At 38.3% G+C, this 15,624-nt stretch overlaps 1 protein-coding gene across 1 annotated transcript; it reads left to right on the forward strand.

Annotated features, from left to right (window-relative positions):
* Window positions 1–5,469: 5,469 nt before the first annotated feature.
* Window positions 5,470–13,305, forward strand: LOC115225637 (acyl-CoA-binding domain-containing protein 6 homolog). Its single transcript, XM_036514501.1, has 4 exons — window positions 5,470–5,632; window positions 6,745–6,830; window positions 8,671–8,822; window positions 13,290–13,305. The coding sequence occupies exons 2-4, from the start codon at window positions 6,747–6,749 to the stop codon at window positions 13,303–13,305; spliced, it is 252 nt and encodes an 83-aa protein (XP_036370394.1). The 5' UTR covers window positions 5,470–5,632; window positions 6,745–6,746.
* Window positions 13,306–15,624: the final 2,319 nt, after the last annotated feature.

Below are 15,624 nucleotides of genomic sequence, written 5' to 3' on the forward strand. Positions count from 1 at the left end.
TTAATGGTCGAGCCAAAATCATCACAAGCCAAATCAAAAGAGATTGCAAACCTGTTTCAGAATGACTGACAACATCGCAATTGTCAGCGTATAAAAGTTCCCTAATGAGTGAAGTAAAAACCTTTGTTTTGAATTTCACTCTGGTCAGATTAAAAACATACATACATACATGCACTTAGTTTTTCAAAAAATTATGAAAAGCTTACGTCGTACTAAATGAATTGAATTACATTTTGAAAGGATAAATTGTAAACAGCATTCAAGGTTACATAAATTTAGGTCAGTTAAGGAGTGGCTTGATATTGATTGAACATAATAAAAGAAGATAGAATGTATAGATAAATGGTCAGATCAAAAACATACATACATACATGCACTTAGTTTTTCAAAAAATTATGAAAAGCTTACGTCATACTAAATGAATTGAATTACATTTTGAAAGGATAAATTGTAAACAGCATTCAAGGTTACATAAATTTAGGTCAGTTAAGGAGTGGCTTGATATTGATTGAACATAATAAAAGAAGATAGAATGTATAGATAAATGGTCAGATCAAAAACATACATACATACATGCACTTAGTTTTTCAAAAAATTATGAAAAGCTTACGTCGTACTAAATGAATTGAATTACATTTTGAAAGGATAAATTGTAAACAGCATAAGAAAAAATTTTCTCGTCTTAAATCTTGTCATATATATATATATTATATATATATATTATATAATATTTTATCTTTTACTACTTAAAGCTGTGGCCATGCTGGGGCACACTGTCATTATTGAGAACTTCCTCTGATATGTGGCATTTGGTGAACAAGGGAGTTTGATGTCATTGCCCTTATTTGTGCCTCCTCCCACAAAGGAGGTTCATCCAGGATTCTCAACAGGGAGAGGTCCAGTTTTCTTTTGAAAACACATCCACTTTGTGTAGGTCCCTCATGCTTTTTGGGAGAATATTAAAAAGCCGTGTGCATTTAAAACCCAGGCTGTTGCAGTAATAACTGGTCCTGAAATGTGACAGAAGTGTTGGGATCTTTGGCTCTGTGCAGTGGTGACCCGTTCTGGCATTTGTGTAGCTTTCAAAGCCAAAATTTGGTACAATCCCTTCCAGGATATTCCAGATGTATATTACTGCATATCTTCCCCACCTTCACTCTAGGGAGTAAAGTCTTACCTGTTTCAGCCTTCCCCTGTAGTTGAGCTGTTGCAATGAGATGATCTTCTTTTAGTAGCTTCGCTGGATTGCTTCAAGGTCCACTGTTAATTTTACACTGTGGGGTGACCGTTGTTGGGAGCAGTAGTCCAGGCAGCTGAGGATAAATGTCCTCCAGTGGACCATCATGGTTTCTTTGTCCCTGGCTCTGAAGGTTCTCAGGATCCATCTATCCAGCTATCTGCACTTTGTCATCATCTTGTTAAAGTGCACTTGGAAAGAGGTATCATCACACATGTCGATACCCAGATCACACACGTGATTGTAATTCCCCACTAGGCCAGTATACCCTGTATGTTTTCTGTTCAAATTTGGGTGCTGGTAGTGCAGGGATTGAAATTTTCCAGCATTAAACTGCATATTATTGTCCTCAGATCATCTGTAAATTGCATCCAGCTACTGCTGCAGGCATGTAACATCACTACGGTTTTGCATTTTCTGCAAAAATTTCGTGTCGTCTCCGTAGCTAGCAAGGGTATCAGGGCAGCGGAGAGCATATCTGAGAGGGCCACTATGAAAATCAGTGGCCCTAAGACAGTGCCCTGTGGAACACCACTCACTATTTGTGGTTCCGTTGAGGTGGTACCACTGGCTACCACTACCTGACTTCTGTCTTTCAGAAAGTCATGTAATCATTCTCCAAGTTTTCCAGCTTTGCCAAGATCACGTAGTTTGTGGCATATCATATCATGATTAACTTTATCAAAAGCTTTTGCAAAGTATATTACGTCCACATTTGAGTTGTTAAGTAACTGTTTCAGCACCCAGTCATTGTGTTATAGGAGCTGTGTCAGGCAACTCCTACTTGGTCGAAAACCATGCTATCACTCAGCAGTCACTTTCTTCCAGGAATGACTTTGCTTGTGTGTGAAGTCAGAGATATAGGCCTATAAGTTATGGCACCTGCTCTGCTTCCTCCTTCATGGATTGGGCATATTATTCCCTTCTAAAGTTTGCTTGGCAGCTTGCCATTTGCAAGAAAACTCTGGAGGAAAATTTGTAGTGGTTTTTCCTGGGCATATATATGTATATACATTATATATATATAAATATTGATCATAGAACAAATATCATATTCGAGTCAGCGACTTTATATATAACACCGTAACATTTCATCATATATAAATATTACCATGGCTCTTAAACATAAAAACTATACATATATAAAATACACAGAAGGTAAAAAATATATATGCGAATAAAAACACAGATATATAGTACAGCCTATCAAGAAGGTATATACAATTGGCTAAAAATTCTAAAATGTGTCGTGCTGCTAAAAATCCAAATAAACTAAAATAAAATATCAATCGACTAAACAAGGAATTTGTTGAGATTCCTGTTCCTCATGATGTGGGGGGTCATTGCCAAGATGCGCTTTAACTCGTAATTGAAGTGCGGCAATGAACTCCTGAAATGGCCATAGATGTGTTTCACTTTATTTTGTGGAACTCTTTTTGCTCCTGGACTCTAACCTACCATGGGTTTTATGAAACAAACTTTTTTGACGTACTCTTTCATTTTAGGGGAGTAAGAAAATTTTTTTTTTAGTCGATATTTTATTTTATTTGGATTTTTAGTAGCATGACACGCTTTAGAATTCCTAGTCGATTGTATATATCTTCTTGATAGGCCGTTCTATACACCTGCATTTTTATTCACATATATATTTTTTACCTTTGATGATTTTTATGTTTACTTTGTATGTTTTTTTTTATATATGTATACTCTGTATGTTTAAGAGCCATGGTAATATTTATATATGATGAAATGTTTGGAGATACGGTGTTATATATAAAGTCATTGACTCGAATTTGATGTTTATTTTATGATCAATGTTTCTTTATCTCTGTCTCAGTTACATTTGAGCTCTTCTTTTTTTGCAGTCCTATAAACCCTTTGTTTCCATAAAAAGGAGACAGAAATTATTTCTTGTCGTATATATATATATATCACGTGACCGACCAGACCATCAGATGTTGTTACACATCGCTGGTCACAATGCGTTCGCATTGTTTTAGCCTTCGAATGACGCCACCCCGCTGGCTAAGCGAGCAGGCCAATATATATATGTAAAAGGGCACCATTCGAGCGTGATCATTACCAGCATCGCCTTACTGGCACCTGTGCCAGTGGCATGTGTAAAAAGATTTGAGCAAGGTCATTGGCAGTACCGCCTGACTGACCCCTGTGCTGGTGGCACATAAAAAGCACCCACTACACTCTCGGAGTGGTTGGCGTTAGGAAGGGCATCCAGCTGTAGAAACTCTGCCAGGTCAAGATTGGAGCCTGGTGCGGTCATCTGGTTCGCCAGCCCTCAGCCAAAATCATCCAATGCATGCTAGCATGGAAAGCGGACGTTAAACGATGATGATGATGATATACATACTTCTTTACTACCCACAAGGGGATAAACACAGAGGGGACAAATAAGGACAGACAAACGGATTAAGTCGATTACATCGACTCCAGTGCGTAACTGGTATTTAATTTATCGACCACAAAAGGATGAAAGGCAAAGTCGACCTCGACAGAATTTGAACTCAGAACGTAACGGCAGACGAAGTACGGCTACGCATTTCGCCCTGTGTGCTAACGGTTCCGCCAGCTCGCCGCATACACACACACATGTGCACAAAAAAAGGTTCATACACATGTCTATATATGCACATGCACAAGAAAAAACAGGGCTAGAGGCAAAATACAGGACCTTTTCCTTTTGAATGGCATATGTCAACACAATTTCTAGTTAATTAAACACTTTTAAACTTCGTATACTGGTACAATGTGTTTATAAAACATAATTTTTTCTTGGCTTTATTGAGAAAATTCTATTGTTTGTAAGATATTTCCCCTTTAAAATCGAGCATTTCGGCAATTTTAACGAATCGCTGGAGTCTATTTGGGGTGAAAACATTCCGTGCTGTATGAATATGTCCCTCCTTTAAGAAACAGATTGGGTTTATTTACATTTGTGAAGAAAAAAAGATACACTTCCCCCACCCCTAACCCTAACCCTAAAACTGATTGAAATGCAATAGATCGATACTAGGGTTATAATTATGGGTGACAATTTCATACGACACCGCTACGGAAAATGGGATTTTTTTCTAGTGGTGTCAAATGAAAATGTCACCCATAATTATAACCCTAGTATCGATCTATTGCATTTCAATCTATTTTAGGGTTAGGTTTAGAGTTATGGTTAGGTTTAGGGTTAGTGTTAGGGTTAGGGGTCGAGGTAGGGTATCTTTTTTTCTTCGCAAATGTAAATGAACCCAATCTGTTTCTTAAAGGAGGGACATATTCATACAGCACGGAATGTTTTTACCCCAAATGGACTCCATCAATTGGTTAAAATTGCCGAAATGCTCGATTTTAAAGAGGAAATATCTTACAAACTATAGAATTTTCTCAATAAAGCCAAGAAAAAGTGATATTGTGTTGACATGTGCCGTTCAAAAGGAAAAGATCCAAAATACATATAAAAAAATAAGTAATAAAAGTAAAACACGTCTATATACACGCATACCCATATGCACGTACACACACATGTCTCTATACACACATACCTGCATGTCTATATATGCGCACACACACACACACACACACAAAAAGGTTCATATACACATCTATATACGCACATGTACAAGAAAAAACGGCTAAAGGCAAAATACAGGAAAATGGGCAAAAAATGTGTAAAAAAGACTAAGACTAAAACACGTCTATATACGCACATACTCGCATGCACGCATGTCCATGTACAAGCTTTTTATCTCTCTATACTTTTTACTTATATTTCTTTATATTTTTTATATATATCTATATATATTTTTTACATATTTATAGAGATATTGTTTTATAGGTTTATTGCTCATATATTTTTTACACATATTTTTTCTCTATTCTACCTTCCACCCTGCATTTTCCCTGTGCGTATATAGACGTGTATATGGAACCTTTTGTGCGCACGTGTGGATGTGTGCATGTGTGCGGATACGGGCGTGTATAGACATGTGTGCGTGTGCATGCATGCGAGCATGTGCGTATATAGGACGTGTTTTACTCATTGTCTTTTTACATATTTTTTTACACATTTTCCTGTATTTTGCCTTTAGCCGTGTTTTATCTTGTACATGTGCGTATATAGACGTGTGTATGAACCGTTTATTGTGCGCGCATGTGTGTGTGCGTATATAGACGTGCGGGTATGCGTGTATATAGACATGTGTGTTGACCAGACTATCAAATGCTGTTACACATCTCTGGTCACAATGTGCTTTGCATCATTTCATCTTTCAAGCAGGCCAGTGAGTGTTCCCCCTAATCACAACACAAGTCTATTGGAGGGTGATCCATTTACAGCTGAGTGGACTGCAGCAAAGTGAAATGAGGTGTTTTGCTCAAGAATACAAGGTACTGCTCAGTATGGGAATTGAACCCACAATCTAGCCACTGTGAGTGCAACACCCTAACCACTAGGCCATATGCCTTTACACACACATGCGCACACAAACACACACGCACACACACACATACATGTATACAAATGCATATACATATGTTTGCATATGCATGTATGGTAGTCATTTTTACGTCTGTTTTCCATGCTAGCATGGGTTAGATGAATATGTATTTGTTGTCTTTTTTTTATTTCTGGATCCCCTTCATGTCCTTAATCCTTACCTGTTGCTCAAGTAGGGGATCTCTTATTCCAATGTTCTATTCGTCAACGGGAGAAATGATAACAATCTAATCACCAAAAGCTAAGAAATTGCCAGACACAACAAATGTAAACACACACACGCTTGTGTGTGTGTGTGTGTGTGTGTGCTTGTGTGTATGTGTGTGTGTGTGTGTGCTTGTGTGTGTGTGTGCTTGTGTGTGTGTGTGTCTGTGTTTGTGTGTGTGTGTGTATGTGTTTGTGTGTGTGTGTGTGTGTGTATGTGTGTGTGCTTGTGTGTGTGTGTGCTTGTGTGTGTGTGTGTGTGTGTGCTTGTGTGTGTGTGTGTGTCTGTGTGTGTGTGTATGTGTATGTGTTTGTGTGTGTGTGTGCTTGTGTGTGTGTGTGTGTGTGTGTTGCTTGTGTGTGTGTGTGTGTGTGTGTATGTGTGTGTGCTTGTGTGTGTGTGTGCTTGTATGTGTGTATGTGTGTGTGTGCTTGTGTGTGTGTGTTTGTGTGTGTGTATGTTTGTGTGTGTGTGTGCTTGTGTGTGTGTGTGTTTGTGTGTGTGTGTGCTTGTATGTGTGTGTGTGTGTGTGCTTGTATGTGTGTGTGTGTGTGTGACCAATGAAACTGTGATAAGTAGAGCAATGTAGCAAACCAAAAGATGCAACACAATGACTGTTGTTAGGTTTATTAGTGTCAAGAAGATCATTCAGCTATAAATAATTGTTGAGATAAGCTGAAGTTTTTAATATTTATGTCACTTCATGGGAGATTTGAGAAACACAGTCTTCTTTAAATTGCTCTTTACCTCATTTTATAAGTTCTTAAAAACTATCTTACTTTCTTTTTTATTCAAAAGACATGGATGTAAATAAGATTATAAGCAACATTCTGGATGGGGACTTTGAAGATGTTGAACGACTTATCAAAGAAAATCCTGATAAAGTAAGTTTACTTTATATTGCTTCTTCAATGTTGAATGTTTGTTTATTATTTTATACACAATATTAAATGTTCCTAAATAACCAGATATATTTGTCCATAATATTTCATTTCTTTCTTTACCTCTTTCCTCTAATCCTCATCATTGTCACTTTTTATAAATATTCAACCAGACAATGAGGCATGCCAGAATTGATGGAATGTGAGTGAGAGAGAAACCCATCCTCACACACTGCAATGGAGTATTCTGGCAGGAAATATTCAGTCCAAGAGATGGGGGACAGATGGACCCAATAGATAAATGATGACTTTGTCAAGAAATTCTCTTGCCATACACAGTTAAAGGTTTTACCGACGTCAAGAGCTACAGTATTTCTTTTGCAGAAGTTGTCAAACATAACCAAAACACTGGGGAGTCATGTAGGAATCAGACCCCTGCTTGAACCGGCTTTATGGAACTGTACTGGGGCTCATTGAATAGAGAAAGATACCCAAAGGGACAAAGATGATGGTTGTTTATGACTTTTTACTTCATAATTGAAATATTGGAAGTTAGAATGACTGGCTGGTAGTCAGCAGATAGGACACTATCAGCAAGAATTATAAAACAGGGCTTCTCTAAGAGAGTAGTGCTACCCTTGGGTAGGGTTTGTGGAAAATTTTATATGGACCAGGGAGCCAAGGCGGCTGTGGTGGTACAAATATATAAAACTCAATGTGTAGTTGAGTTTGGATCAGAAACTAAAGTGAAGTGGTGATGCATCAAATGTTCACTTATTGTGGGATGGTGCTGTGGTAAGTAGTCATCCATGTCAAGACTAGGACCCAAAGGTAAATTAATCTGACCTGTGAGAACATTAAAAATCAGAGATATTGAATCATAGCAAGAAAAACTCTTAGTAAATAAAAAAGGGCCATAATTGAAACGTTTAAGAAGCACTGGCATAGAACCATCATGGTTAGGGAGTGGTGGGTGGAATGATTCTGTAAAATCTATAGAGATACTCTAGGTAAGAGACCAGAAAATGCGGCTTTTAATTTGGGAGGGAAGACAGCTGACAAATGGTGAAATGCAGAAAAAACATCCTTTTATTTTTTGATGACCATCATATATTGTATTTCAATGGTGGGTGAATGTCTGCCAGTTAGTGAGGGTAGGTGTTTTCCTCAAGGAGAAGTCAATAGTGTTGTTTGTACAGCTGTAATACAGTTGTGTATGAACCACTCACACCTTTTTAAATATTATATGGCTACAAACTAATGTAAGCCCTGATACTGCTGCCGCATTTAGGCTCAAAATTCTGATCCCTACTTTCATAATATTTCTTATTTTCTCCATTGTTTCTTTTTATTTGTGTCTACTTTTCCATAGTTGCTCATATTTAGTTGTGATTGGTGTCGTTCCAACGATGTCACAGATGTCTAATTACAAGTAATTACTTTGTAATAGATTCAGTGACTAACATAAATAGATTTTCAATCTTTTCCTTGAGCTTATGCATGAACTAAACAGTCTTTATTTACCTGTTTACCTGTTACACCTTGATTTACCTGTGCTCTACACCTTTCTTGTAGATTTGCTTTCATTCTTTTCCAAGTAGATCCCACGTTGCTGTTTCACCAGACATATGACATCTGAAGATCCATGCTTCATTTCAAACATCCTGTTCTTCTCTCACCATTTCTTAAATCTCCTTCATCATTATAGCATTAAATAAAAGTGCTACTATGCCAGACATCAGTGATAACACAGAGTAGAATTTCATGAGCTTTACCAGGGAATACTGAACTAAAATCTCTCTCCTTTGATATATTTTATATATCTTCTCTTTCTTTTCTTCAGGTTAACCAAATAGATTCTGACAGTAAAACTTTCTTAATGGCAGCTTGTGAACAGGGCAGCACAAGTCTAATAGCCTTCTTGATAGAATCTGGAGCCAATATGGACATGAGTGACAAAGAAGGTCTGACAGCATTACATTATGCTGTGTATAGGTAAGGCTTGAATTAACTAAAATCTTCAGATCTGCTTTTGTTTTGAAATAACATCTTTTTCTCATTTTCTCCATGAATCATCTTCATTGAATCACCAAAATCTTTTTCGTTATTTGTTGTCAAAACAGGTTATTTTTGTTTTGGAGATATTCTTTGAGATCCAAAAGTTTTTAAGATTGACCCAGTGTGATTCAGTGTCTTCTCTTCATATTGATTACGGAGAGATCGATCAATTTTTCTCCAAAGAAAATGTTATTTGAGATCTAAAGCAACAAGAAAGATTCTCAAGCTTGTTTTGGCAGTAAATAATCTGTAAATTTCTTACAGAAATTATTTCTCATCTCCATCAGCAACTCAACACATTTTGAGATCTATTATATTTTGAATTGTGCTTCATAAGGTCATCTCTGGACAATAAAACATGTTTTGAAGTTCTTGTTAGTTTCTATAGGTTCTGCAGTCACAAATTGTTCCAGAATTTTGCACAAACACACAAACACACACACACCATCATCGTCATCGAATGTTCCTTTTCCATGCTGGCATGGGTAGGAGGGTTTGATAGGAACAGACAAGTCAGAAGACCACACCAAACACTACTGTCTGCTTTGGTTTGGTTTCTATGGCTGGAGGACCTTCCTAACACGAGGTCACCAATTAATTGCGAGACAAAGACCTCTCGACTGGTTGAGGTGGTGAGGTGGGGGAGCTAATATTGCTGGAGAGAAAGGTGTCTTGCATTAGAAGAGGGACATGGCTCCTTCAGATGAAGAAGACAGAGGAGGGAAACACTAGGTTAAAATCTTGTTTGGCCCAAGCAAAGAAAAAAGGAAAAAATAGTGCAATAGGTGTGAAACAACATGTAGTAAACGAATACTCTTACTCTTTTACTTGTTTCAGTCATTTGATTGCAGCCATGCTGGAGCACCGCCTTTAATCGAGCAACTCGACCCCGGGACTTATTCTTTGTAAGCCCAGTACTTATTCTATCAGTCTCTTTTGCCGAACCGCTAAGTGACGGGGACATAAACACACCAGCATCGGTTGTCAAGTAATGCAAGGGGGACAAACACAGACACACAAACACACACGCACACACATATATATATATACATATATACGACGAGTTTCTTTCAGTTTCCGTCTACCAAATCCACTCATAAGGCTTTGGTCGGCCCGAGGCTATAGTAGAAGACACTTGCCCAAGGTGCCACGCAGTGGGACTAAACCCGGAACCATGTGGCTGGTAAGCAAGCTACTTACCACACAGCCACTCCTGCGCCTATGGAAAAAAAATATGGCGAACAGGAGGTGGGGAGACGACTCGGAAAATTCAAATCTCACCACTTCCCCATTCGTCGGCGAATTTTTTGTTCTTTATTTTCATTTTTTACACATTATTTTACACCCGGTACTCTACTTTTGTTCAATTTTTGTGACGGTGTGGGTGGGTGTGGTGCGGACTCGGATGATTCACACGATCCGGTAACCCCACTCGACAACCGGTCCTAAAAATGAAAACAAGAAGTGTAATAGGTGTAAAACAACATGTAGTAAACGATGTTAACGTTGAGTTTTTGGACCCTGTGAGATTGATCATGTGAATTTTCCGAGTCGTCTCCACCACCCCTCGTTCACCAATGCGTATTTTTTTTTTACATATTCGTTTACTACATTTTATTTTACACCTATTGCACAATTTTTTTTGCTCAAGTCAAACACTGAAGTTTAGCTTATACACACACACACACACACATAGATATATATATATATATACACACACACATATATATATATATGTACACACACACATATATAATAAATATGGGTGTGTTTATAAATTCATTTATGTGTGTTATATGACCGCCATACTTCCTTGTTGGTCACTGTTTCTTTTGGCGGTAAAAATATGCCTCGTTGCCCTTAACAACAAACTTTCTCTTGCATAGTCTGTTGCTATGACAACATTACATTTGCAGATGTAGTTTTGCCGCCAATTACGACGTGCTGCTGATGTTTTTTTTTTTTTAGATTGATGAGAAATCTGCTATCAGTTAGTTTGGCTATAATTTTCAGACATTCCATCTTTCGCAAAAGGATTACAATATATTTTTCAATGTATACCAAATATGTAGATACTAACAACGGTACTTAATCCTTGTTTTGTATTGTACACTCGCTGGGATAAAAATATTTATACTTTATACCCTCACCTATTAATATGTGTATACACACACATGTACATATTTGTTTACTGTGTATTAACAATTATACGTATTTCAGTGGCTCACATTTCTCTGTCTGTCTGTCTCTCTATATACATACATATATATATATATACATATACATACATACAAATATATGCATATATATATATATATATATATATATATATATATATATATATATATATATATATATATATATATATATATATATAAATATATATATACATACACATATAGACCTATATAAGATTATTGACTTTGACATTTCAAATAGCGATATGAACCGGTGGTATATATATGTGTGTGTGTGTGTGTGTATATGTATATATATATATAGATTCTCACAAAGGCAAAATTGTCTTCTAAAATTACGGATGCAAAAGTAAAAAATGTGGTAGATCGAACTGTGCAACATGTCCTAACCTATTAGAAGGATCTGAATTCTTCTTTAAAGAGGGACAGAAATTCAAGATCAAATCTAACTTTACTTGTGCCTCTGAAAACATAATTTATGTCATTAAATGCTCGGGCTGCCACCAAGACTACGTGGGTTCCACGGGACTATCACTCAGGCGTAGATGCACACTGCATCGACAACAGATTGCATTCCCAGAATATAGAATGATACCTTTTAGTGAGCACATTGAGAAATGCGCAAAGCAACTACTGCCACAATTTTTAATCTTCCCATTTTACCAATGTGCTTTCGGATCATCAACACAAATGAGACTGAACAAGGAAACATTCTTCATTGAAAAGTACAAACCCAGACTCAACCATCCAAACATACTGACACAGAGAAATTAACAAGGGAAAGGAAAAAAATTTTTAAGAGATTATCTCCCTTACACCGGAAGAAATCACTCACTACCTCCCCTTATTTAGAAATCTCCTGAAAATAAACACAACGATAACTCCATGCAATATAAACATAACGTCACAAGAAATTTGAAAAGCTACACGCGAAACCGGTAATTTCTTTAAAAATTTTAAAATTATGTCATTTTAAGGAAAGGAAAAAAATTTTTTCCAATATTCTCCAGACATTTTGACACAAATATATATATTTTTTAACATTTAAGCCTTCTGTCGTTTTTTCACACTTTACTATTTTCTTATATATTCACCCACGTGCTTTACCAAACAAACTTTCTTATCTATATATATATATATATACACATACATACATACACATGTCTCCAGGAACTTAGAACTCACAAATAGAAACTATCCACAGCCCCTAATAGACAGTGCAATCCAAAGGGCACTCAAATTAAGTATAGAAGACCTGAGACAAACAAAACCAAAAAAGAAAGAACAATTAAAAACCCTTCCCTACATCTCTACACACAACCCACTCAACAATGAGGCCTTCAGCACCATACTACAAAGCACAGCCCTACTAAAGGGAGACCCAAAGATGAACCGGATCCTCGAAACACACACCATCATTAAAAGTAAACGGCAACCAAAATCCTTGAAAAGGATTTTAACCCAAGCTAAACTGCACTCAACATCAACCACAAAACCAGCAGTTAGAAAATGTGGAAGGCCCAACTGCGGAATCTGTGTCATCTTGATAGAAGGTTCAGAATTTATACTAGAACAAGGCCATCAGTTCACCATTAGAGCAAACTTCACCTGCGCATCAGAAAACTTAATTTACGTCATAACATGCACAGGCTGCAATAGGCAGTATATAGGCCATACATAAAATAGCTTACGTAACAGGATGGCGGTGCATAAATCACAAATTAAAAACCCTGATTACCGCAAAATACCGGTCAGCGGACACATAGATAGATGTGCTGGAAATGTAAATCCGAAATTTACAACTTACCCGCTTTATAAATTCAGTGACAGCGTAACCTTCACACAACGCCAAAATAAAGAACTGTATTTCATCAAAAAATTTAGACCAAGTTTGAACACCCTGGGCTAGGAATATTAAAACAAAAGATTGGTCCTCCGAAAAGGAGAAGCGAAATTCCACCACGGCCGCTGCCTTAAAGAGTCACTCACACTGACAGAAATATGTCTTAGGGAAAAGGAAAAAAATTCATAAAAAGATCTCTACGAGCAGATCTAATCCTGATTCGTCGAGAAACTGATGACGTATTACCTCAGTGGACAATCTATTGTCACCCTGCTTGGTCGGTTTCCACATACGATACAGCTAAGGGTCAAACCCGATTCTGATTGGTCTAAACATTGATGACGTCTCGTTCTGCTGGACTAGCCACCTAACGGGATGATTGGTCAAAACAGTGATGACGTCACGTTCCGCTGGACTAGCCACCTAACAGGATACAGACATGGGTCAGAGCTAATACAGCTATAGGTCAGACCCAATTCTGATTGGTCGAAACATTGATGACGTCCCGTTCTGCTGGACTAGCCACCTAATGAGACGATTGGTCAAAACTTTGATGACGTCCCGTTCCGCTGGACTAGCCACCTAACAGGTGATATAAAACCCAAACATTTCACAAGATTCACCAGAACTATTCGAACAGACACCAACCAACAGTCATCACAGTTGCTCCCATTGGAACACAAGGTAAAACCTAAAATGAATTCCTCGCTTTTTCAACTATGAACTACTACTGCATACTCTTTAAACATATAGCATGGACTCGCTCCACTATATATGAATTTTTTATTATATATGAATTTTTTATATTTGATAGCATGAACTATCTTTTTTATATATAAATTTTTTGATAAGGTTCGTCATTTCAAGAACCGAAACATATTAAATAAATAATGTATATATAAAAATCAAAAATTTGTCTAATATAACAGCATTTTCAAACTTCATTTTTTACAAATATATATATATAGACATAGTTTTCGTATGTGGCAGATGCTCAGGAGAAATAAACACTGGAAATGTGCAGAGACCAACTGCTACCACGTTCCAGGGAGACAAACTAGAAGTAGTTGATAGCTTCCGCTACCTAGGAGACCAAGTCAGTAGTGGGGGTGGGTGTGCTGAAAGTGTAACTGCTAGAGTAAGAATAGCCTGGGCAAAGTTTAGAGAGCTCTTACCCCTGCTGGTGACAAAAGGCCCCTCGCTCAGAGTAAAAGGCAGACTTTATGATGCATGTGTACGTACAGCCATGCTACATGGTAGTGAAACATGGGCCGTGACTGCTGAGGATATGCGTAAGCTCGCAAGAAATGAAGCCAGTATGCTCTGATGGATGTGTAATGTCAGTGTTCATAATCGTCAGAGTGTAAGTACCTTGAGAGAAAAGTTGAACCTAAGAAGCGTCAGTTGTGGTGTGCAAGAGAGACGGCTGCGCTGGTATGGTCATATGACGAGAATGGCTGAAGATAGTTGTGTGCAAAAGTGCTACACCCTAGCAGTTGAGGGAACCTGTGGAAGAGGTAGACCCAGGAAAATCTGGGACGAAGTGGTGAAGCACGACCTACGAACTTTAGGTCTCACCAAGGAAATGACTAGAGACCGAGACCTATGGAAGTATGCTGTGCGTGAGAAGACCCGGCAAGACTAGTCAGGCCATAACCCGTGGCCCCTACCTGGGACGTAGTCAGTCCACCTGTGCATACCTTCCTTCTTGTGACACTTGTGAAGACCTGTTGAGGCAAGTGAAAATCAAACAAAATTAAAATAGATGAACATCAATGGAATTTGTATCTTGTGGTACCAGTGCCGAGAAAACCATCTGAACGTGGCCGTAGCCAGTACCGCACCGACTGGCCTCCATGCTGTGGGCACGTAACAATCACCATCCAATCGTGGCCGATCGCCAGCCTAATCTGGCACCTGTGTCGGTGGCACATAAATAAAAAAAAACACCATCCGAGCGTGGTCGTCTGCTAGCCTTGTCTGGCACCTGTATCGGTGGCACATAAAAACACCATCCGAGCGTGGCCGTTCGCCAGCCTCGTCTGGCACCTGTGTCGGTGGCACATAAAAACACCATCCGAGCGTGGTCGTCTGCCAGCCTTGTCTGGCACCTGTGTCGGTGGCACATAAAAACACCATCCGAGCGTGGCCGTTCGCCAGCTTCGTCTGGCACCTGTGTCGGTGGCACATAAAAACACCATCCGAGCGTGGCCGTTCGCCAGCCTCGTCTGGCACCTGTGTCGGTGGCACATAAAATCACCCACTACACTCTCGGAGTGGTTGGCGTTAGGAAGGGCATCCAGCTGTAGAAACACTGCCAGATCTGACTGGCCTGGTGCAGCCTTCGGGCTCCCCAGACCCCAGTTGAACCGTCCAACCCATGCTAGCATGGAAAGCGGACGTTAAATGATGATGATGATGATGATGATGATATATATATAGACATACTTACACAACTGGGACCCCCGACGAATTTGTTTCCTTATAACCTTATAACTTTTAGACAGATGGATATCTTTTAATGAAATTTCTATGACAAAAATGCTTCAGATGATGAAGATTCCAATTATATTGGAATTTGTTGTGAAAACAAATTTTCAAACGTTGAGAAGTTGACTTAAATCCTTATAGAAACTTTCAGAAAAATGGATATTTTGTTTGTGTGAAAATTTCTACAAATCCCTTTCAAATGGATTAG

This window comes from Octopus sinensis, linkage group LG28 (genome assembly GCF_006345805.1).
Source record: "Octopus sinensis linkage group LG28, ASM634580v1, whole genome shotgun sequence".
Classification (NCBI taxonomy): Eukaryota; Metazoa; Mollusca; class Cephalopoda; order Octopoda; family Octopodidae; genus Octopus; species Octopus sinensis.

What these genes read in the sequence shown, in the direction of transcription:
- LOC115225637 (XM_036514501.1), top strand. Translation starts at nt 6,747, where the DNA reads ATGGATGTAAATAAGATTATAAGCAACATTCTGGATGGGGACTTTGAA. An exon ending in TCAAAGAAAATCCTGATAAA is followed by an intron (nt 6,831 to 8,670) that starts GTAAGTTTACTT and finishes TCTTTTCTTCAG; the next exon opens with GTTAACCAAATAGATTCTGA.